General features: G+C 38.3%; 1 protein-coding gene and 2 pseudogenes across 1 annotated transcript; all 3 read right to left on the bottom strand.

The window, feature by feature from the left end:
• Positions 1 to 2,316: 2,316 nt before the first annotated feature.
• LOC119522720 (nuclear receptor coactivator 6-like) lies at positions 2,317 to 4,399 on the bottom strand. Its single transcript, XM_037821330.1, has 2 exons — positions 3,857 to 4,399; positions 2,317 to 3,754 (listed from the first exon to the last, which is right to left on the bottom strand). Exons 1-2 carry the CDS (start codon positions 4,245 to 4,247, stop codon positions 3,702 to 3,704), a joined length of 444 nt encoding a protein of 147 aa, XP_037677258.1. The 5' UTR covers positions 4,248 to 4,399; the 3' UTR covers positions 2,317 to 3,701.
• Positions 4,400 to 17,206: 12,807 nt separating this feature from the next.
• On the bottom strand, positions 17,207 to 19,461 carry LOC119522031 (annotated as a pseudogene).
• A 3,066-nt stretch (positions 19,462 to 22,527) lies between these two features.
• LOC119522005 lies at positions 22,528 to 22,993 on the bottom strand (annotated as a pseudogene).
• Positions 22,994 to 23,525: the final 532 nt, after the last annotated feature.

Raw genomic sequence — 23,525 nt, 5'->3', positions numbered from 1 at the left:
AATTAATATAAAATTATTAATCAGATATTTTACATTCTTTGGGGGGGGATACTAAGTATATGTTTTACACATACAGTGCTTATCATTTTGGGCTGCCTCATTTCCAGTGCTCATAGCCACATGCAGCTCAGGGCTATCATACTGGACAGGGCAGATTTAGCCCTTGCCTACCTTGCCAACCTTATCTCATGTTATTTTCTCCCTCATTAACAAGGATTCAGACTCAGTTACATTTTTTAGTTTCTTAGGTACACAAAGTTGCTTCTCGCCTCAAGGCCTTGGCACATGTTGCTTCCTCTCCCTAGAACAGTTCTCCTGCACTCGTCACATAGCTAACCTCTTAAATTTCATGTAAGCTTGCTTAAGTGACACATACCCAAAAAGTCTGATCCAAGGTTAGGTCACCCTTATGAGAACATGTTGTTATTTTATTCAGTGCATCTCATTTTGTAATTCCTTATTCATTTACTTGTTTTGTCTACCTCCCCCATCACTACCAGGTAAGTACAGTCTGCCCTAGTTTTCCTAGGACAGCCTGGTTTACACATGTTGCCCCATGTAATTATTATCAGCACCCCTTTCATTCTCTGAAGTGTCTTAATTAGAGGATAAATCACATGACAATTCTAATTATATTCTTTATACACAGAATAGTGATGGCACATGGTAGGCACCCCTAGCTATTTATGGACTATTTGATGAATATTCATAATATCATAAATAATTACAGGTATTTTTCTAAATGAGAAATGCATTCCTGAAAAACCTCACAATCTGTAAAATCCCACACTGAAAATAGTAGGCTTTATGAGAAAAACAGCACTGTGGCAGATTCAAAACCTACACAGCTTTGTAACCAGAGCACTAACATAAACAATAATTGGTGGAGGCAACAAATCCTGAAGGAATAAAGTGGAAATGGCTGGTTAAAGTGCTGAGACAATGCAGACGCAGTGGAACTTTGAGCCAGTGGGGCTGCCATTAAGGTGGGCACAGGAGGAAGTGCAACCTGTCACAAAATGAGAGCTATACAAGGCTGGGAAGGTACTGAAGAAGGTACCTGAGCACAAGTTGTCACTCTTAATTTTCTTAAAATAGAGCTGAAAAGAATTACCACCTATTCAGTAGCTGAGCAAAAAGCTTTTTCTTTGATAATTATAATTCTATTCCCACTATTCCTGATCCCCCTGCCAAGGAAATCACAAATGGACAAACATAATTTCCACATTATACTGATATCAGTCCCTTATTTAGCAACTGCATATAAGCTAATTGGTGCCAAAGAAACAGACGTTATAGAGAACACTGTATTAGCTCCCAAACTTGCCAATTAGGACAAAGCAAACTATGGTCAGTGGGCCAAGTCCAGCTTGCTTGCTGTTTATGTGAAGTTTAACTGGAACACATCCATGTGCATTCATTTATGTACTGTCTATGGCTGTTTCTACTCTGTAATGGCAGAGTGGAGTATTTGTAACTGAGAATGTATGGCCCCAAAAAAGCCAAAAATATGTGGCCTTTTACTGAAAAAGCTTGCAGACCCCTGCTTCAAATTTCCATGAATTTACTGAAAGGTCACAAAATGTCCTCAAAAAAGATGTGTCCCCAACTCCCTGACCAAAACTCAAAAAAGGAAAGGTACAGGAAATCTTCAATGAAGAACAAAACATTGGGGGAACCTGTCCTTCCTCCCTTGCAGCAGATATGACAGTGGAAACACCTTACAAAGGTGCCAGCCCATCACCACTTTCACAAAACAACAGCTGCTGTCACCACTTTCACTGCTGTGTGGAGAGAGAGAAAAGGAGATCTCCTGGGAGAGATGTGTATATCCTAAAAGTTAAAAAAACAAACAAACAACAACAACAAAACACCTCTTAATGTATTGTGAATTTTGTGAATTTTGTCATGTGAATTTTATAATTTCTTAAAATGCTATCTATTTAGCTTCCTCACTGGTACTTATGTTTTAATTCATGGCTGTAACAATAAAGGGGAACTGACATTTAACCCTTTTAAGAACTTGGAGGAAGCAGGTCTGATTAAGAGAAGAAATTGGGTGATTCCTTCCTGCAATTGAAAACACCTTCCAATTAAGGCCCCAAATCCCTCTTAACTCAGTTAAATAATTAATGAAGTCTATTAAACATCTGGGGTTTTAAAGAAACCACTTCTATGTTACAAAATGTATAAACAATCAGTATGTTGCTATTTTATCCAATAATTGTTTGGTTCCCACTTTTTCCAACAGTTCATCCTATGGATTATTATGGATTAATGTTATGTTTTTATATCAATGTTTTAGATTACACAAATTCTTTATAATAAACTAGTGATCGTTTAAGCCACCTGTCTCTCGTTTTCAAAAGATTCAACCCCATTCTCAAACTACATGTAACTCTTCTAAATAAACAAATAAGTAAGTACTTATCTATTTATATTGCCCCTTTGGGGGTACAGCAACCTATAATCCTAGACTGCGTAAAATTTGTCTCACTCCTATATATGAAATGATAACCTCCTCTTCTGCTGAGTTTTGTGGCACACTTGGAATCCAAGTAAGCATAGGATCAGGAGGGCTTAGACCACCAGTGAAAGGGAAGGCTGGAATCCCTGGTTGACACATTTTCTGCATCAACACAAGAGGGGATATGGGGGTTCAAGCTCCCTGGGCTCCCAAAGATAGAACCCTTTTTTGTATCCCCACACTAGGTACTTACATTTTTCACAAGGTCATGATCTCCTTTTGAATTCATAAAGGCAAGGACCATATTTTACTCATCTTTGTATTCCAAGTGCTGAAGCAGAGCAGTGTAATTATACATGTGTTTCCCTTTCTTTCATTCAAGAGATGTTTACCAAGAACCTAACAGATACAGGTTCTTGCCAGGGACACAAAGCAAGCAAAACCAGACACGGTCCTAGACCTACTGAAGCTTACAGTCTATTGAGAGAATAAACCAATAATCAAATAATTGCTCTACTGAAAATGTGAGATAAATGATGTGAGGGAAAGAAACAGACTTTTGTGGGCATGTATAACAAAGGACTCTGACTTAGCTTGAAGGTTCAGAAAATGTATCCTCCAGAACATTTAAGCTGATATTTGAAGACTGAGTAGAAGTTAAGTAAGGGAAAGCATTCTATATAGAGAAGACATCAATGCAAAGATCCCGGTGGCAGAAGGAAGAATTGCATGATCAAGAAACCAAAAGAATTGTGGAAAGGCTGGACCACAGACAGCAAGGGAGTTGAGTTGTGCAAGATAGGGCAAGATGAGGAAGGCAGAAGTCAGAACATGTATGGCGTATGGTCTTTATCCTGTGAACAACGGCAAACAATATCAGGATTTTAAGCTGGATGCAGATGTGCGAATATATGTTGAGCTGATTTTCATTCTGAAAAAATCATTGTGGCTAAAAATGTTTGAAAAATGAATAATTGCTATAAGAGGACTGCTCAGGGCCTCTTGATCTCCGTTAGATGAATAAAGAAAAATGTACCAAGGCTTACTTGGTGGAAGGAAGCAATTGAAATTGGGTATTTTTTAAAAGACAAATCAGTTCCTGGTCAAGATGCCAGTAAAATCAAAATCTGAGAGACAAATGGCCAAAATCAGCCAAGGAAGGTATGGAGTCTGAGACTACAGATGCTTAAGAGCATCAGGACCCAGTAACAGCCTTAACAGCCTGAATTCCTCTTTATCCAAAGGTGCTGCAATGTGAAGCACAGGTTATGTAAGTCACCTGGCATTCTGTAACAAGAGAAAAGAACAGAATAAGCAGCATAGGAAATCATGCTATAATCTATTGTTGTTATAATTTCGGTCCAGATGGGCACATGGCAAAATAAAGACCTTCAATCTGAACGGAGAGAATCCCCAGATCCCGAAGTTGCTGGTTGTTGCTCTGAGCCAGGATCCTCAGCCGCTCTGCTGCTTCCCGGGGGATGTTGAATGTCACACGCACACTGTTCCAGGGCTCCACCTTCTGCACCTTTAGCTTGCTGGATTCCATGTGTAACAAATTGGGCACAATCTCCAATATTGTGTCCAATTTCCATTTGAAGTCTTTATCATCTATATTTCCTTTAAACGCCAAAAAGATTGTGGAATCCTCCAAAATACTATCACTTTTTATGTCATCATCTTCTAGTCCAGAGTCAAATTCCATCTCTGAGTCTTCTACTGTTGATGGACACAAGGAAGTATAGATGTCTTCTAAGTTTGGAAGGTCATCCAAAACCATGATGAATATTATTCCAGAAGCATATGCCAATGGAAAATAAGAAAATCAAAATGTCTTTCTTAATTTTTATCATTTACTGAGGTCATCTTCTAAGTTCAAACAAGCAGGCATTTTTAGGGCCTGTATTTCAGGGTAGCAGCCAATCAAAATTCTCTTTATTGTCACTAACTTCTAAATGGAAATTATCATTTTCTTCAAAGTTGAATCTGGCAACAAACCATTGTAGTATAAGCAGTATCTGTGACTCTGAGCGGAGTTCTCCGGCCCTCCAAGGCGGGCCTCGGAGCGCCGGCCCGGGCCGTGCGTATCGCGGCCCTCTGTGCGTCCGTGCGTCTGTCCTCGCCGGCGCCCGTCTGTCCGACGGTCCGCGCCCGGCCGCCCGCAGCCCGACCCGGCAGGGCCTCAGGGAGCCGGCGGGGAGGGGGATGGGCCGGACCGGGCTCTTCTATTACCTTTTTAATGCAATTTTACTGAGATATATTCACACACTCTATAATCCATCCAAAGGATACAATGATTGGCTCACAATATTAACACTTAGTTGTGCATTCATCAACACAATCAATTATACAACATTATTCCAAAACAGAAATAAAAATTAAAAGAAAGCCTAAAACATCCCTTACCCCTTATCACCCTCCTATTATTTTTAACAGTTTTATTTACACACCATACAATCCATCTTAAGTGTACAATCAATGGCTGTTGGTATAGTCACTCAGTTATGCATTCGCCACTGCAATTAATATAATTCTCATTTTTTCCAAAGAAAAAATCTCATATACCTTTGTTACCATTAATGCCAGAATATTCCAATATTATGTGGGATGATGTTATCTTTGGGGAGAGTTATCTTTGTATTTGGGATGATGTTATCTTTGGGGAGAGTTATCTTTGTATTTGGATTTTCCAAAGATTCCAATCTATCACGACTTCAAAATATTAAAAGCTCTGTTTATTTCTGCTGAGTTCAGAGTGCTAGAAAAGGGATATTGTTCCAGTTTGCTAATGCTACTGGAATGCAAAATACCAGAAATGGATTGGGTTTTATAAAAGGGGGTTTATTTGGTTACACAGTTACAGTCTTAAGGCCATAAAGTGCCCAAGGTAAGGCATCAACAATTGGGTACCTTCACTGGAGAATGGCCAATGATGTCCAGAAAACCCCTGTTAGCTGGGAAGGCACATGGCTGGCATCTGCTCTGGAGTTCTGGTTTCAAAACGACCTTCTTCCAGGATGTTTTTTCTAGGCTACAGCTCCTCTTCAAAATGTCACTCTCAGTTGCTTCCAGCTGCTGCTGTGTCTGGGCCTGTGTGACTCTTTTTAAAGTATACTCCAGTGATCCAATATGACCCACCCTGAGTGAGTAGAGCAACACCTCCATAGAAATGATCCAATGAAAGTTCTTGCCCACAGTTGATTGAGTCACATCTCTATGGAAATACTGAACCAATAGGTTCCAACCTAATCAACACTAATGCATTGGCCCCCAAAAGATTGCATCAAAGATAATGGTGTTTTGGGGGACATAATACATCCTAACTGGCACATTGCCTAATTTCTCTAGCTAGAACTTCCAGCACAATGTTGAATAACAATAGTGGGAGTGGATATCTTTGTCTTGTTTTAGGTTTAGAAAGCTTTCAGTCTTTCAACATTGAGTATGATGTTAGCTGTGGGTTTTACATATATGCTCTTACTATGTTGAGGAAATTTTCTACTATTCCTATCTTTTGAAGAAAGAATGCTGAATTTTGTCAAATTTCTTTTCTGCATCAATTCAGAGGATAATGTGGTTTTCTCCTTTGCTTTATCAATATGGTGTATTACATTAATTGATATTCGTGTGTTGAACCACCCTTGCATACCTGGAATAAAACCCACTTGGTCATGGTGTATACTTCTTTTTATGTGCTCCTGGATTGGATTTGCAAGTATTTTGTTGAAGATTTTTGTATCTCTATTTCATTAGAGAGATTTGTCTAAATTTTTTCTTTTCTTGTAGTATCTTTGTTGTGCTTTATTAGGGAGATGCTGGCTTCATAGAATGAGTTAGGTGACTTTCTCTCTTCTTCAAATTTTTTGAAGAGTTTAAGCAAGATTTGTATTAATTCTTCATGGAATGTTTGATAGAATTAGCATGTGAAGCCATCTGGTCATGGAGTTTTCTTTTCTGGGAGGTTTTTAATGACAAATTCAATCTCTTGTAATTGTTTTGTTGAGGTCTTCTCTTTCTTCCTGAGTGAGTATAGGTTCATCCTATATTTTTCTTTGGGTCTAAATTGAGTTCATATATTCCTAGTAAGTTGTCCATCTCATCTAAATTGTCTAGTTTGCTACCATACAGTTGCTCATAGTATCCTTTCATTATCTCTTTTATTTTTTTTTTGGTCAGTAGTATTGCCCCTCCTCCTATTTCTGATTTTATTTGTTTGCATCCTCTCTTTTTTCTTGGTCAGACTAGCTAAAAGTCCATTGATATTATTGATTTAATAAAATGACACACTACAGGTTTTGCTGATTCTCTCTATTTTTATGTTTTCAGTTTCATTTTTTTCTGCACTCATCTTTGTTTTTTCTTTCCTTCTATTTGTTTTGGGGTTAGTTGGCTGTTCTTTTTCTAGTTCCTCCAGGTGTGCCATTAAGTCCATGATTTTTACTTTCTTTTTTTTTAATATAGGGATTTAGTGTAATAAATTTACCTTTCAGCACTGCCATTGTTGCATCCCATAAGTTTTCTTATGTTGTGTTCTTATTTCAATGTTTACTGATTTCTCTTTTAATTTCTTCCTCAACCCAGTTGTTTAATACTCTGTGGTTTCACCTCCATATATTTGTGAATTTTCCAGCCCTCTGGCTGGTAGCAATTTCCAGCTTCATTTCATTATGAACCAAGAAAGTGTTTTGTATAATTTCAATCTTTTTAAAGTTATTGAGACTTTTTAAAGTTATTTGTGACTCAACATGTGATCTATCCTGGACAATGATCCATAGGCCCTTAGAAGAATGTAAATCCTGCTGTTGTGATGTGCAATGTTCTGTAAATATCTGTTTCATTCTAGTTTATCTTGTTATTCAAGATGTCTTTTTCCTTACTGGTCCTCTGTCTAAATATTCTATCCATTGATGAGAGTGGTGTAGGGAAGTCTCCAACTATTATTGTAGAGGTGTGTTTCAGTTTGCTAAAGCTTCCAGAAAGCAATATACCAGAAATTGATTGGCTTTTAAAAAGGGGATTTAGCAGGTTACAAATTTACAGTTCTAAGGCCAGGAAAATGTCTCAATTAAGGAAGCAATAGGACAATACCTTCTCTGAAGAAAGGCTGGTGACATCTTGGGTCCCTCTATCACATGAGAAGGCACATAGCTGGAGTCTGCTGGTCCTTCTTCTCCTGGGTTGTGGTTCCAAAATGGCTTTCTCCATAATGTTTTAGGGCTTCTGTCTCTTAGTTTCTCTCAGCATTCTGCCGGTTTTTCCTGGGATGCTTCTATTTTCCTATCTCTCTGACCTCCTTGGGTCCTCCTTGCTTCTCATGGGGGCAAACTCTGCACTTAATCTCTTAGCTTAGTTCTCCAAATGTTTTTCTGTCTGCATCTGCAAGCTTCTGGGTCTGTGTCAGCTCTGAGCTTTCTCTCTTCCTGAGATCCCTTAAGGACTCCAGTAAACTAATTAAGAACCACCTTGAATGGGTGGGGTCAAATCTCCATGGAAATAGGCTAATCAAAAGGTCATGCCCACAACTGAGCAGGTCCCATCTCCATGAAAAGAACCCATTCGAAAGATTCCACCCATAATAAGTCTGCACCCACAAGATTTGATTAAAAGAGCACAATCTTTTTCTGGGGTACATAACAGATCCAAACCAGTGTAAGGTGATTATTTCTCCCTTCAGTGTTTTGCCAATGTTTGCCTCATGTATTTTGGGGGCACTCTGGCTAGGTGCATAAAGCATTTATGATTGTCATTTCTCTTGATGAATTGTCCCTTTCATTAATAAAGGGTGTCTTTCTTCGTCTCTTTTAATTGTTTCACTTTTAAAGTCTAATTTGTCTGATATTTGTGTAGCAACTCCTGTTTTTTTCTGGTTGTGGTTTGCATGGAATATCTTTTTCCAACCTTTCACTTCCAATGTATTTTTGTCCTTGGGTCTAAAAAGAGTCTCTTCTATACAGCATATAAACTGATCCTTTTTTTTTTTTAATTTGTTTTATTGAGATATATTCACATACCATGTAGTCATACAAAACAAATCATACATTCAACTGTTCACTGTACCATTGCATAGTTGTACAATCATCACCAAAATCAATCCCTGACACCTTCATTAACACACACACAAAAATAACAAGAAAAATAATTAAAGTGAAAAAGAGCAACTAAAGTAAAAAAGAACACTGGGTGCCTTTGTTTGTTTGTTTGTTTGTTTGTTTGTTTGTTTCCTTCCCCCATTTTTCTACTCACCCATCCACAAACTAGACACAGGGGAGAGTGGTCCATATGGCTTTCCCAATCACATTGTCATCCCTCATAAGCTACATTTTTATACAATCATCTTCATGATTCATGGGTTCTGGGTTGTAGTTTGATAGTTTCAGGTATCTACAACCCGCTACCCCAATTCATTAGAACCTAAAAAGGGTTGTCTATATTGTGTGTAAGAGTGCCCACAAGAATGACCTCTTGGCTCCTTTTGGAATCTCTCTGCCACTGAATCTTATTTCATTTCCTTTCACTTCCCCCTGTTGGTCAAGAAGATGTTCTCCATCCCATGATGCCAGGTCTACATTCCTCCCTGGGAGTCATAGTCCATGTTGCCAGGGAGATTCACTCCCCTGGGTATCTGATCCCAGGTAGGGGGGAGGGCAGTGATTTCACCTGCCAAGATGGCTTAGCTAGAGAGAGAGGGTCACATCTGAGCAACAAAGAAGCTTTCGGGAGGAATCACTTAGGCACAACTATAGGCAGGCCTAGCCTATCCTTTGCAGCAACAGTCTTCCAAAGGGCAAGTCCTGTGGTAGAGGGCTCAACCCATCAAGCCACCAGTCCCCTATGTCTGTGAGAACATTAGCAACGATAGAGGTGGAGAAGCCCAATACCCCTGTATTCCCCACCAGCTCCTCAAGAGGGTTCTGCATAATTTTTCCTTGTTTTTTTAAATTAACTCTTTTTTATATCAACTATCTAAAAAATAAAAAAATAAAAAATTAAAAAAAACATATAATAAGAAAACTTTTCAAAGAGGCCATAACAAAGGAGTAAGAAAAAGACAACTAACCTAAGATAACTACTTTACTTCCAACATGTTCCTACTCTACCCCAAGAAAGTAACCTAGTATAGCAACATTTCTGTGAACTTGTTCCTACTCTACCCATCAGAAATTAATAGACCATGGTTATTCCTGGGCATTTCCAGAATGTTAAATTGACCCACGATAGCTTATCTGTTCTTATTGGATTATGGTTCCCCTTCCTTAATTGCTCTCTATCACTAGTTCCCCTACATTCTACATTATAAGCCACTTGTTTTACATTTTACAATGTTCACATTAGTGGTAGCATATAACATTTCTCTTTTTGTGCCTGGCTTATTTCACTCACATTATGTGTTCAAGGTTCATCCATGTTGTCATATGTTGCACGAGATCGTTCCTTCTTACTGCCACATAGTATTCCATTGTGTGTATATACCACATTTTATTTATCCACTCATCTGTTGAAGGACATTTGGGTTGTTTCCATCTCTTGGCAATTGTGAATAATGCTGCTCTGAACATTGGAATGCAGATATCTGTTCGTGTCACTGCTTTCACATCTTCCAGGTATATACTGAGAAGTGCAATCACTGTATCGAAGGGTAACTCTATATCTACTTTTCTAAGAAAAAGCCAGACTGACTTCCAGAGTGGCTGAACCATTATACAGTCCCACCAACAGTGAATAAGAGTTCCAATTTCTCCACACCCTCTCCAGCATTTCTAGTTTCCTGTTTGCTTAATGGCAGCCATTCTAATTGGTGTGAAATGGTATCTCATTGTGGTCTTAATACCTAGTGAAGCTGAACATTTTTTCATGTGTTTCTTGGCCATTTGTATTTCCTCTTCAGAGAACTCTCTTTTCATATCTTTTGCCCATTTTATATTTGGGCTGTATGTACTATCATCATTGAGTTGTAGGATTTCTTTATATAAGCAAGATATCAGTCTTTTGTCAGATACATGTATTCCAAAATTTTTTTCCCATTCAGTTGGCTGCCTCTTTACCTTTCTGAGAAATTCCTTTGAGGTACAGAAACTTCTAAGCTTGAGGAGTTCCCATTTATCTATTTTTTCTTTTGTTCCTTGTGCTTTGGATGTAAAGTCAAGGAAGTGGCCACCTAATACAAGGTCTTGAAGATGTTTCCCTACATTATCTTCTAGGAGTTTTATGGTACTGTCTATTATATTGAGATCTTTGATCCATTTTGAGTTAATTTTGGTGTAGGGTGTGAGGTAATGGTTCTCTTTCATTCTTTTGGATATGGATAACCAGTTCTTCCAGCCCCATTTGTTGGAAACACTACCATGTCCCAGTTCAGTGGCTTTGGGGGCTTTATCAAAGACAAGTTGGCCATAGATCTGGGATTCTGTCTCTGAATTCTCGATTCAATTGCATTGATCAATATGTCTATCTTTGTGACAGTGCCATGCTGTTTTGACAACTGTGGCTTTATAATAAGCTTCAAAGTCAGGGAGTGTAAGTCCTCTCAAGTCATTTTTCTTTTTCAGAGTGTCTTTAGCAATTCAAGGCATCTTCCCTTTCCAAATAAATTTGATTACAAGCTTTTCCAAGTCTGCAAAGTAGGTTATTGAAATTTTGATTGGGATTGCATTAAATCAATAGATGGGTTTGGGTAGAAGTGACATCTTAATGACATTTAGCCTTCTTATCCATGAACATGGAATATTTTTCCATCTTTTAAGGTCCACTTCTATTTTTTTTAGTAGAGTTATGTAGTTTTCTATGTATAGGTCTTTTACAACTTTGGTAAGTTTATTCCTATGTACTTGATTTTTTTAGTTGCTATGGAAAATGGTATCTTTTTCTTGAATGTCTCTTCAGTTTGTTCATTTCTAGCATATAGAAACATTACTGACTTATGGGCATTAATCTTGTATTCTGCTACTTTACTAAGTTTGTTTATTAGGTCTAGTAGCTGTATCATTGATTTCTCAGGGCTTTCCAGATATAAGATCATATCATCTGCAAGCAATGACAGTTTTACTTCTTCCTTTCCAATTTCAATGTCTTATTTCTTTGCCTTGCCAGATTACCCTGACTAGCACTTCCAGCACACTGTTGAATAACAGTGGTGATAGCAGCCATCTTTGTCTTGTTCTTGATCTTAGAGGGAAGGCTTTCAGTCTCTCACCATTGAGTACTATGCTGGCTGTGGGTTCTTAATATATGCTCTTTATCATATTGAAGGAGTTTCCTTCAATTCCTACCTTTTGAAATGCTTTTTTCAAAAAGGATGTTGGATTTTGTCAAATGCTTTTTCAGCATCTATTGAGATGATCATTTGATTTTTCTTTTTTCATTTGTTAATGTGTTGTAATACATTGATTTTCTTATGTTGAACCATCCTTGTATGCCTGGAATAAACCCCACTTGGTCATGTTGTATGATTTTTTAAATGTGTCTTTGGATTCCATTTGCAAGTATTTTGTTGAGAATTTTTGCATCTATATTCATTAGAGAGATAGGCCTGTAGTTTTCCTTTTTTGTAGCATCTTTGCCTGGCTTTGGTATTATATTGATGTTAGCTTCATAAAATGAGTTAGGCAGTGTTCCATTTTCTTTGATGTTTTGAAAGAGTTTAAGTAAGATTGGTGTCCATTCTTTTTGGAAAGTTTGGTAGAATTCCTCTGTGAAGCCATCTAGCCCTGGGCATTTATTTTTGGGAGGCTTTGTGATGATTGATTGGATCTCTTTGCTTGTGATTGGTTGGTTGAGGTCTTCTGTTTCTTCTCTGGTCAGTCTAGGTTGTTCATATGTTTCCAGGACATTGTCCATTTCCTCTACATTTTCCAGTTTGTTTGCATAAAACAACATATGTTGGCATACATCCTCATATTTTTTTAATGTCTTCAGGATCTGCAGTAATGTCACCTTTCTCATTCCTTATTTTGTTTATATGGGTCTTCTATATTTTTGATTTTGTCAGTTTAGCTAGGGGCTTGTCAATCTTGTTGATCTTCTCAAAGAACAAACTTTTGGTGTCATTTACCCTCTCCATTGTTTTTTTGTTCTCTATGTCATTTATTTCTGCTTTAATCCTTGTTATTTCTTTTCTTATACTTGGTTTAGGATTGGTTTGCTGTTCGTTTTCTAACTTCTTCAGTTGATCCATTAGTTCTTTGATTTTGGCTCTTTCTTCCTTTTTACTATATGAATTTAGTGCTATAAATTTCCCCATCAGTACCAATTTTGCTGCATCCCATAGGTTTTGCTATGTAGTATTCTCATTTTCATTCATCTTAAGGTATTTGTCAATTTCTCTTGCTGTTTCTTCTTTAACCCACTAATTATTTAGTAGCATGTTAACCTCCAGTTATTTGTGAATTGTCTAAGTCTCTGATGGTTATTTATTTCTAATTGTATTCCATTGTGGTCAGAGACTGTGCTTTGAATAATTCCATTTTTTTAAAATATATTGAGGCTTGTTTTATGTCCCAGCATATGATCTATTCTGGAGAAAGTCCCATGAGCGCTAGAGAAGTATGTGTATCCTGGTGATTTGGGATGTAATGTTCTATATATGTCTGTTAAATCCAATTCATTCATCAGATTGTTTAGGTTTTCAATTTCCTTATTGGTCTTCTGTCTGGTTGATCTATCTATAGGAGAGAGTGATGTGTTGAAGTCTCCCACAATTATTGTGGAAACATCAGTTGCTTCCTTTTGTTTTGCCAGTGATTCTCTCATGTATTTCATGGCAGCTTTATTGGGTGCATAAACATTTATGATTGTTACATCTTCTTGTTGAATTGCCCCTTTTGTTCATATGTAGTGGCCTTCTTTGTCTCTCATAACATCCTTGAATTTAAGGTCTATTTTATCTGAGATTAATATTGCCACTCCTGCTTTCTTTTGGCTGTAGCTGGCATGAAATACTTTTTCCATCCTTTCACTTTCAATTTCTTTGTGTCCCTGTGTCTAAGATGAGTCTCTTGTATGCAACATATTGATGGGTCATATTTGTTGATCCATTCTGCCAATCTATATCTTTTAATTAGGGAGTTTAATCCATTTACATTCAACATTATAACTGTGAAGGCATTTCTTGAATCAGCCATCTTATCCTTTGGTTTATGCTTGTCATATATATTTTTCCCTCTCTCTGTTAATGTCTTTTAATGTACCCATAGTGAATCTCTTTAGTACTGAACCTTTCTCCATGTCTCTCTCTCCTTTCTTTGTTTCTCTGTTGATAGGGCTCCCTTGAGTATCTCCAGTAGGGCAAGTCACTTGTTAGCAAATTCTCTCAGCATTTGTTTTTCTGTGAAAATTTAAGCTTTCCCTCAAATTTGAAGGAGAGCTTTGCTGGATAAAGAATTCTTGGTTGGCAATTTTTCTCACTCAGAATTTTAAATATGTCATGCCACTGCCTTCTCACCTCCATGGTGGCTTCTGAGTAGTCACTACTTAGTCTTATGCTGTTTCCTTTGTATGTGGTGAATAGCTTTTCTCTTGCTGCTTTCAGAACTTTCTCCTTCTCTTCTGTATTTGACTGTGTGATCAGAATGTGTCTCAGAGTGGGTTTATTTGGATTTATTCTATTTGGAGTTTGCTGGGCATTTTTGATTTGTGTATTTATGGTGTTTATTTACATTTGGGAAGTTTTCCCCAACAAATTCTTTGAATACTCTTCCTGGACCTTTACCCTTCTCTTCCCCTTCTATAACACAAATGAGTCTTATATTTGGATGTTTTATATTATCTATCGTATCCCTGAAGTCCATTTTGATTTTTTTTTTATTTTTTCCCCATTTTTTCTTTTGTTCTTTCGTTTTCCGTTCTGTCATCTTCCATGTCACTGATTTGTTGTTCAACTTCTTCTAACCTTGTTCTATGAGTATCCAGACTCTTTTTAATTTGGTCAACAGTTTCTTTAATTTCCATAAGATCATCTATTTTTTTATTTAGTCTTGCAATTGTTCTTTATGCTCTTCTAGGGTCTTCTTGATGTGCTTTATATCCTGTGTCATGCTCTTCTTCGTGTCCTTTATATCCTGTGCCATGGCCTCATTGTTCATTTTTATTTCTTTGATTAATTGCTCCAAGTACTGTGTCTCCTCTGATCCTTTGATTTTGGTGCTTGGGCTTGGGTTATCCATATCATCTGTTTTTTTCATATGTTTTGAAATTTTCTGTTGTTTTTGGCCTCTTGGCATTTGCTTAACTTGATAGGGTTCTTTTAGGATTTGTAGACCAATTAAAACTCTTATCTCTAATTTGTCAGATCTACAGCTTCACGGAGTACACTTTCTCTGAATAACTAGCAGGTGGTGTCTGTGAGCCATCTATTCCCCTCAAGCCAGTTCTCCCCTGCTTTGTCTTTGTGGTGAGTGGGGGTGTGAGTCTTTTGGGGTCCAACTGGTGTACCAAGCTTGTGTGTGTAGGTGGTGTTGCCCACCTAATATATGGGGCATGTGTCTGGGTGGTCATGGAGAGGTGGTGGCTGTAACAATCAAATCTCCCTGGTGTTCCTGGAGATTTAAAGCTGCTGCAATAGTCTAAGCCTTCAGTTCAGTCCTGCCACAGTTTGTCTCTGCTGCTGACCCACAAGTCCTTGGTATTGGCATCTGGCCCCTGAAACTTGCATTTGGTTCCCTCTTCCAGGCCTGCACCCCCAGTTCCTCTGTTTAGGGATGACTGTGCTATGTCACAGGTGAGCACCATTCCCCCAGAGTGGTTCTGGGCTGTAGGGCTGTGTAGGGAGGCTCCCAGTCTGCTGAAAGGATGGCTGAATAGGGCATGTTAATTCACACTGCTCCTCCTTCCCAACTCTGGGACAACCAGCTGAGGGTGCAGGGAAGTCTAATGTCCACACCCAATTTTGTGGTGTGTGAGTGTGTTATTGGAAGCACTTCCCATTACACTGGGTTTTCTGGGGCAACTGTGGGCTGTGGGGCCAGCAACAGGTAGGAGTGTTCCCTGTCCACTGGGAAGATGGCTGTGAGAGGATGCCCCACTTTTCTTGGGAAGTTGTGGTGTTTGGTGAATTTTCTCAGCCTCTGAACTTATTGCCTTGTGTCTCAGAGCTCTCTTAGTTCTGCTCTTGTCCTGATTTGCCCAAATTGCAAGTCCTTGAGGCTTTCTGTATTGGGCTTCTTAGAGTAATTGTTTTAGATAAAGAGAAAATGATGAAAAAAAGAACAAAACAAAACTGCAAAGGCCCTCCTTGCAGATATAATGGGTTATTGAAATGCTAAGAGACAAGGCAATTAGGGTCATTAAGAAAGGGTCCAGGGGGCAGAGAAACCGGTTTTTCTTCTGGATTTGCATATGAGCTTGACTCTGCCTGAGCTCTGCCCTTCCCTGTTCTATGTTCACCAGAACTTCAAAAAGCCTCTGCTCTTATTTTTGTTTTTTTCTTGCTGTTTTTGCTATTCCTATCTCCTCTCTGCCGGGCTGGCTGTTCCTGGATTCTCCAGTGTCTGGTCTCAGTCTATCTATGGTTGGAGTTTGGATCAGTAGAATGAGTTTCCAATAAGGGCTGCAACTGCATTTCTCCCTCCTCATTCCCAGCACTAATGGCCCCTCCTCCCATGGGACTGAACCTGGCAGGGTTGGGCATGGGTCCCCTGGCCATAAAAACTTATAGATTTCACTGATCTCAGCAGTTCCATGTGTTCATGAGTGTTGTATGAAGTATGCCCAAAGTCATATTGCTCTGCAGTGTCTGGTCCACACAGCTCCTGGCTTTCTACCCACTGCCTTGGAGAAGTAACCAAAACATACACCTCACCTCTCTGCCATCTTGCCCCACCTCCTGATCCTTTTTATTTTTAAATGAAATTCACATTTTATTTAGATTGAAATAAACTGTACAAAATTGATTTTCTTCACCAAAAATAATAGCAATATTTTCTGTATTATTCCTAGATAAACCACAAAACACTTATTTTTGTAGGCTTTCCAGGTTCTGCTGATAATCAAGATGAGGGAGTAGACATAGTCATGGAAATAGACAGAAGAAATCAGATAAATTAGCAGTCAGTATCCATGGCCTCTGATTCTGTCTTGACCATGAAATAGAAATGTTCAACACATACCTGCTAAACAGCTTATGAAGGCATGGGCTCAATAAAGGAATGTAAACAGCAACAACCAGATGTGGAAAAAGGCATTCAAACTTTAACTTGTTCCTTTAGGTTCATTTGATAAAGACAAAATCTACGCTGAAATCCTTGCTTGTTGAGCTCAGTTTCTCTCACTCTCTGGTGATTCCCTTAACTGTCCAATATAAATTTTAACAACATACTTTAAAGTCTTTCTAGTTAAAGGTCAATAGTGAACCTCATTGTAACATTTTACAAAATGCATTCCTTCCTTCCATACCTCTTCAAAATTTATTTCTTCAATGTACTGATAACTGGACTGATAACTTGACAATTGGAGGCACAGTGATGATTAATGTTGTGTCTAAAATGACTTAACTAAAATAATTCCAGAGTGCCACTAATGGAGAGCATGCAGAAGTGAAATGTGGCACTTTCAATGCTACCTTCTGGAAGAACTGACAGGTCTTCAAAGCATGAGAGTTCTAATGGGGGCCCTTTAAATAGGTAGATTATTAATGACAAATGTATTCAATGGGAGACCTATAGGCAAAGATAGTCAGTGATTAAGCAGCCTACATACACCTTACAGCTCTTCCTCCAAATGTAAGAGAAAACCTATTTTAAAAGTTTCTTAAGTATTTACAATGGTTTCTGAATTACCTGTGGGAAGCTCTGACTTTGTTGTATAGAGTTTGATATATGTGTCCACCATCAAATCCAGATCATGTTTTATATCAAAATTTATGTTAAGCAAAGCCAAGTTACCTGACCTTTGGTCTGTCAAAGTGTTCCTCAGGTATGCTTTGAGATGCTTTCATCCATTTTCATAGCATTCATTCTCAACCTTCATCACAGGAAGAATGCATAAGACCTTCAACAAAGCATAAACATTAGGAAAAAACTTGATATCAGGCAGATGGAGGGCTTCATAAATGGTGGATGGAAGCTCTATATCTTTCCCTCTGTGTTTCTACTTGATTCTCCAACAGTGAAGCTTGGCTGACAGTGTGTCAGGATTGGGTAAGTCACTTCTGTGCATATCAGCTTGGTGTTCCTCTGACATATTGAATTTGAGATGTCCCATGACAGAAAGTACCAGAGATAAGCATTTAAGAGCTTTGAGGTGCTGTTCTGAGAATATATCTTTAAGTTCCTGAATAATGTGCTCCACTGTTGGAACACTTAGGGTTTCTTTATAATAACTCTCAGAGGCTGAGATTCCAGGTTACCTTGCTGAGCTCTGTGGAATTTGCCAGGGAGTTTCATGTGAATATCAAGTTTGGTTGCCAAATTTGTGGATTCCTTAAACCAAAATTCACGACAAACTTCAACACTTTCCATCACTTCATTTAGTGAATGTAGCACTGCAGTCATGCTGCTGGCTGCAAAGAAGACATCAGAGGTTTGCCCCTGGAGATTTTCCCAAAGGCTCTTGTAAAAGATAGGACATTCTTAAGAACAATGGTAGCAATGAAATCAAAATCTGTTACTGCACTACAGAGTACAAATGCTTGGCCAGCTATGCAATTATTCCATCGAATATTTGTGTCACTATTTATACTATCTAAACATAAACAAGTGCTTGCAGGAGTTCCACTAAAATTTCAAAAGCATCATGCCTTCCTGTCCATTGAGAATGGCAAATTTTCTTCAGTTCATTACCCCTTTCTTCATTGCTCTGAAAAAGGACTGAAATTACACTGTCAAGTTCTAAAAGTAGTTGTGGTGATCAATGGAAAAAAGAAGAAACTTCTTCAATCATTCCCAATGCAACAGATACTCCCATAATAGGCATCGATTTTGCTAACCACATATTTAAGGCACAGGAAGAGCAGAGTGTATAGATAGCTTGGAGATATTTCTCTAGAAGTCTAGAAGCAACAACTTTCATCTTGGAAGAAAATCCACTGGACACAATGTAAGCCTGTCCACAACAGTACTCCATGTTTAGCCCCCACTTCTCAGTTATTGTAGTGTGAAATTTCACAGCCAAAATTTCTGCATCAGCTTCATAAGGCAGGAAGCCCACAAATTCCTCTCAGGTTATGCGATTCATCCACAAACCTCACCAACACTGGCAGGTGCTCTTCCTCTGCTATGTCCACCACATCATCAGTGATAATGGAAAAGAAGTGTGAGTCTCTCACTTCCCTGAGAGTTTCCGCCCTAATGCAGCTCTCACATATCTCTGGCATCTGTTTCTGCTGTGTTTTCGAACAGAACAACATGTTAACTGCTGTTGTCTCAAAGCGCTTTCTCAGAACCTCTTCACCGGAATTTATTCGGCACTCCAGCAATGCTTGAAAGTTATCAGGAGTAAAGAGACCTTCCAAGAGTTCATCAGCCTCATGCCCATCCAGAAGTATGTTTTGTTTTCCCATAACAATCAAAATTTCAAATAAAGATTTTAGGTATTCTTTTTTTCCTTCTCTTCAAGGGTTAAAGGTAAAATATCTTCATCTTGTTCTTCACCCCCTTCTTCTGTATTTGGGTTCTGAGCATTGCTCTTGTTTGTTTCTTTATGTTTTTGTTCCTGTTCAGAAGTTTCAACAATTTTTTTCTGTTTCAGTGTCCTTTTATTTGTTTTCTGTGTCTACTATGTGGATTGTTCAAATGACTGGTAAGATCAAATATTGTTGGTATAGTATTATCTCGAAGAACTGTCCTATAAGGACTAGTTCTACAGATCATAGAGATCTCAAAGTGTTTGGCACATAAAAGATAATGTTTATTTAGCTGATCAGGTGTTTTATCTTCTAAGTCTGCTCTCCTACAATTCTCCACCCACTTCTGGCATCTGGCCAGGTCCTGCAGAAACCTGAAGAAGGCCAGGTCAGACTGTGTGCTCTTCTGTGTGCAGTTGGGGGCAGTGCAGAAATTTGGCATCATTGCCCACCCACCAGCCAGCCCAGTCCCCCCCTCCCCACCTCCTCAGGGCAGCCTGCCAGCCCATCAGGGCTGGGGAAGGGAGCCAGGCCAGCTGGCCAGCTTGGCAAGGCCAACACACTGAGGGGAGCCTGATCCTTTTTTAAATCCACTCTGCTAGTCTATGTCTTTTGATTGAGGAGTTTAATCCATGAGTATTTGATATTATTACTGTAAAGGCAGTAATTTCTTCAACCATTTGTCCTTTGGATTTTATATGTCATATCTTATTTTTTCTCTTTTTACCCTTTTAGTTATCCAAACTGCTAAACTTAATTTATAAACTCTTCTCTAAACCACTCTCTCCTGTCTTTTTCTATCAGCCTGTAGCATTTCCTTTAGTATTTCTTGCAAAGCAGGTCTTGTTCATGAACTCTCCTGTGTCTGTTTGTCTGTACATATTTAAACTCTCCCTAATTTTTGAAGGACAGTTTTGCCAGATATAGAATTCTTTCCTGGTTGCTTTTCTCCTTCAGTATCTTAAATATATAATACCACTGCCTGCTTGCCTCCATGGTCTCTGTTGAAAAATCCACACTTATTCTTAATGAGCTTCCCTTGTGGGTGATGGATTGGTTTCCTCTTGCTGCTTTCAGAATTTATCTCTCTTCGTCTTTGGCATTTGAAAACCTGATTACTAAGTTTCTTGGAATAGGTCTATTTAGATCTATTCTCTTTGATGTATGCTGTGATTCTTGTATCAGTAATTTGCTGTCTTTCATAAGAGTTGGGAATATTTGTGATTATTTCTTCAATTTTTCTTTCTTCACCTTTTTCCTTCTTTTCTCCTTCTGGAATATCCATGACATGTATATTTTTGTGCTTCATGTTGTCATTCAATTCTCTGAGACCCTGCTTATATTCTTTCATTCTTTTCCCTATCTGTTCTTTTGTGGATAATATTTCAGTTGTTTTGTCCTCTAGTTCACTAATTCTTGCTTCAGTGTCTTCACATCTGTTGTTGTAAGTCTACATTTTATATTTCAATGCTTCTATTGTGCCTTTCATTCCCATAATTTCTGTCATTTTCAAATTTCTGAATGCTTCCTTATGGTAACCCAGTGTCTTATTTATGTCCTTCATCTCTTTTGTGACATTTTCCTTCAACTCATTGAATTGATATAGGTTTGTTTGAACATCCTTAATTAGTTGTCTCAACTCCTGTATCTCATTTGAAGGTTTAGTTTGTTTCTTATATTTGGACATATTTTCATGTTTCCTAGTGTGACTCATGATTTTTTGCTTGTTTCTAGGCATGCAATTTTTTGACTAGTTTGTTCTGGAGATCATTTTCTCTCTCTTTTCTAGGTTTTTCTTTTTCATTGTCTTTGTACTCTATCTGTTCTTTGACATTTGTTTCAACTTATTCTCAACCTGTAGCATAGCTTCTGTATATCTGCTCAGAATTTTTTCACCTCTTATTTTTCTGATTCTTTCCAAGCATATTTGGAATAATTTTTGATATCAGCCTTTTATTGTGCAATTGCTTTGTTCCCAGAAAGAAGCTCTCTCTTTCTTCTTCCTCCCCAGGAAAGTTGATATGCTGTTTCATCTTTTATTTTGTTTTGTTTGTTCATCTATAAGTTTTATCACTCCTTTAATTATCTCTAGCCATTTTTACCTGGAAGGCTGATTGTGGGTAGATGGCCCCTTTGAGGGGATCTACCACAGTCAGTTTTTCCCAGAAAATATGATTCCAGGAATCACTAAGGGGGTGTAACTCAGTATCAAGATTCTCTAAGGATGAGACCTTCAGGGTGCTAGCTTTTCCTGTGAAGCCTCATGATTCTGTGCTCTTCTGTCCTGTCCAGCAAGTGGCAATCTTCAGGCCACTGATCTCCTAGGCCTGGCATGGTACTCTGACTTTAATTTTTAGCCAACTCCACCCTTGCCAGGGACAAGTTTGAGACTGGGTCTATTGTAGATGGTGAAGCTATTTGAAACTGTTGCTGTTTACCCAGACCCTGGGTTCTGAGTTCTCTAAATAACAGCTACTGCCTGTGCTGGGCCATGCTCCCCCCCTTTTTTCCTTCAGTACTTCTGATTCTAGAAATTTATTCAAAGGAAATAAATTTGATTTCAAAAGGAAATCACCTGAAGTACACTTGAAGATTTCTGTATAAACATGCTCTACTACAGTTACTTATTGTATCAGTTAGGAATGCATTTGGCTGTATGTAACAGAAAACCTGACAGAGTCTTAAATCAATATGGTGTTTATTCTTCTCATATGTCAAGAATCCCAAAGGTCAGCATCCTAGGCTGGTGCAATATCTCCATGAGGCATGCCATCAGGGATCCAGTGACGCTCCTCAAGTCTTTCCACTGTATTACCCAGAGCAAGTGGCTGGCTTAATCATGCCTGAAAATTCCTAGGCACTTCTAGTTTTCATGTCTGTGCTCCAGGCAGGATAAAGGGAGAAGGACAAAGGTTCAGGCTTGCCACATCTTTCCTTTTGTATAAAAAAATGGTAGCTTTTTTTAGTACACTTCCACTTAAAACTCTTAACTTTACCAGAGCTGAATCATATGGCCTCCCCTGGCAGGAGATGGCAAGGTATTTCTAACTATGCACATTATCATCTCCTTCAGCCAGAGCAGGTTTCCACTAATAAGAAAGATGCAATAGAGGTTCCATATAATTATAAAATCTCTTGTAGATAATAAATGTCAGGTTTTAAAATTTTTTGATCTGGATAAAGCTAACTGTTTAATGTCAAGATTTCAAGTGAGACACAGGACACTGAACATATAAAATAAAATCTCAATTTTGTTTAAAAATATATAATTTACATAGACACACCCACACATATGAGAAATAACAAAATGTTAATGGTATGTAACTTCTATACTGTTAGCATTTCAAGTAAGAGGGGTATTGAGAGTTGGACATTATTTTTTAATTAATTTTTTCTGTATTTTCTGAATCTTCTATAATGAATTGTACTATTTTTAAAATAGGAAAAAATAGTTATTAAAAAACATCCCATAAACTTTCAAAGGAGAATAAGTACAAAATGTGTGTGCTTATTCATTTTCACCTTCATTATCAAAAGAAAGGAAGCTATTGTTTTTTATTTGCTTTTGTAAGTTCTCTTTAACTGAGACCTTCTTATTTATTTCATCTTCATTTGTCATTTTCTTTTTTGAGCTTGCTGTCAGACCTGAATATTTTTCATCTGAGGGATGCTTGACTTGTTTTTGATACATGATTCTTCCATCAGCTGGAGCTGGTTCTTCATCTGCTTTGGCAGTCAATCTCTGCTTTAATTTTCATGACTTCTTTGAATGATAGGTCTCCATTTTTTAAAACCACCACTTGAGATTGTTCATCTTCTTTGTCTCTATGATCTCCATCTTCATCTAGGAGCTGAGGCTGAATTCTCTTGATCTCAAGAGTGGGTCCTTTCCTATAGCCAATTCTTTATTTGAAGCAAGCCAGGAACACTGGCTTGGTGGGCTGCACATATGACATTTTTGTCTGCTTGCTCATTGCTGCTCACATGCTCCATCTTTTCTTAGGGATGAACCACTCTTCACGTCCCTATTCAGTGCAGGCTGGATAAATTACACTGACTCAGGCAGACCCACTTCCATGCTGGCTGGAGCATGTTTTACAGACAGGCTGGGATACACTTTTTGTGGTTTGAAACTTTTGCTAATATCCTGGCCCTTGGGGTCTAAATTCTCTGAATGACAGCCGCCACTTGTGCTGGACCATTTCTCCCCATCTTTTCCTGGAGAAGAGCTGTACTTTAAGGAGCTTTCTCTACCACCTGATTAGTTACTTTGTCTCTCAGTCAACCTTATTTCCAGTCCTGCTTGGAGTAGGGCTGAAAACAGAGACTGCTGGCTGCTTTTTTAATGGAATGTTTAAACAAAAGCTGTTCTCAGAGCTAGACCCCAGCACCCTGGGTTCACTAATCAAGAGCTGGAGTTGTACTCATCTCTCTATGCCTCTTTTATTGGTGCACATCTGTACTGCTTTGTATATATTACATCCCCCAAAAAAATCTGTGTCCTTT

This window comes from Choloepus didactylus, chromosome X (genome assembly GCF_015220235.1).
Source record: "Choloepus didactylus isolate mChoDid1 chromosome X, mChoDid1.pri, whole genome shotgun sequence".
Taxonomy (NCBI): Eukaryota; Metazoa; Chordata; class Mammalia; order Pilosa; family Megalonychidae; genus Choloepus; species Choloepus didactylus.
Note: the sequence above shows the minus strand (reverse complement) of the source record. Positions and strands in the feature narration are given on the sequence as shown.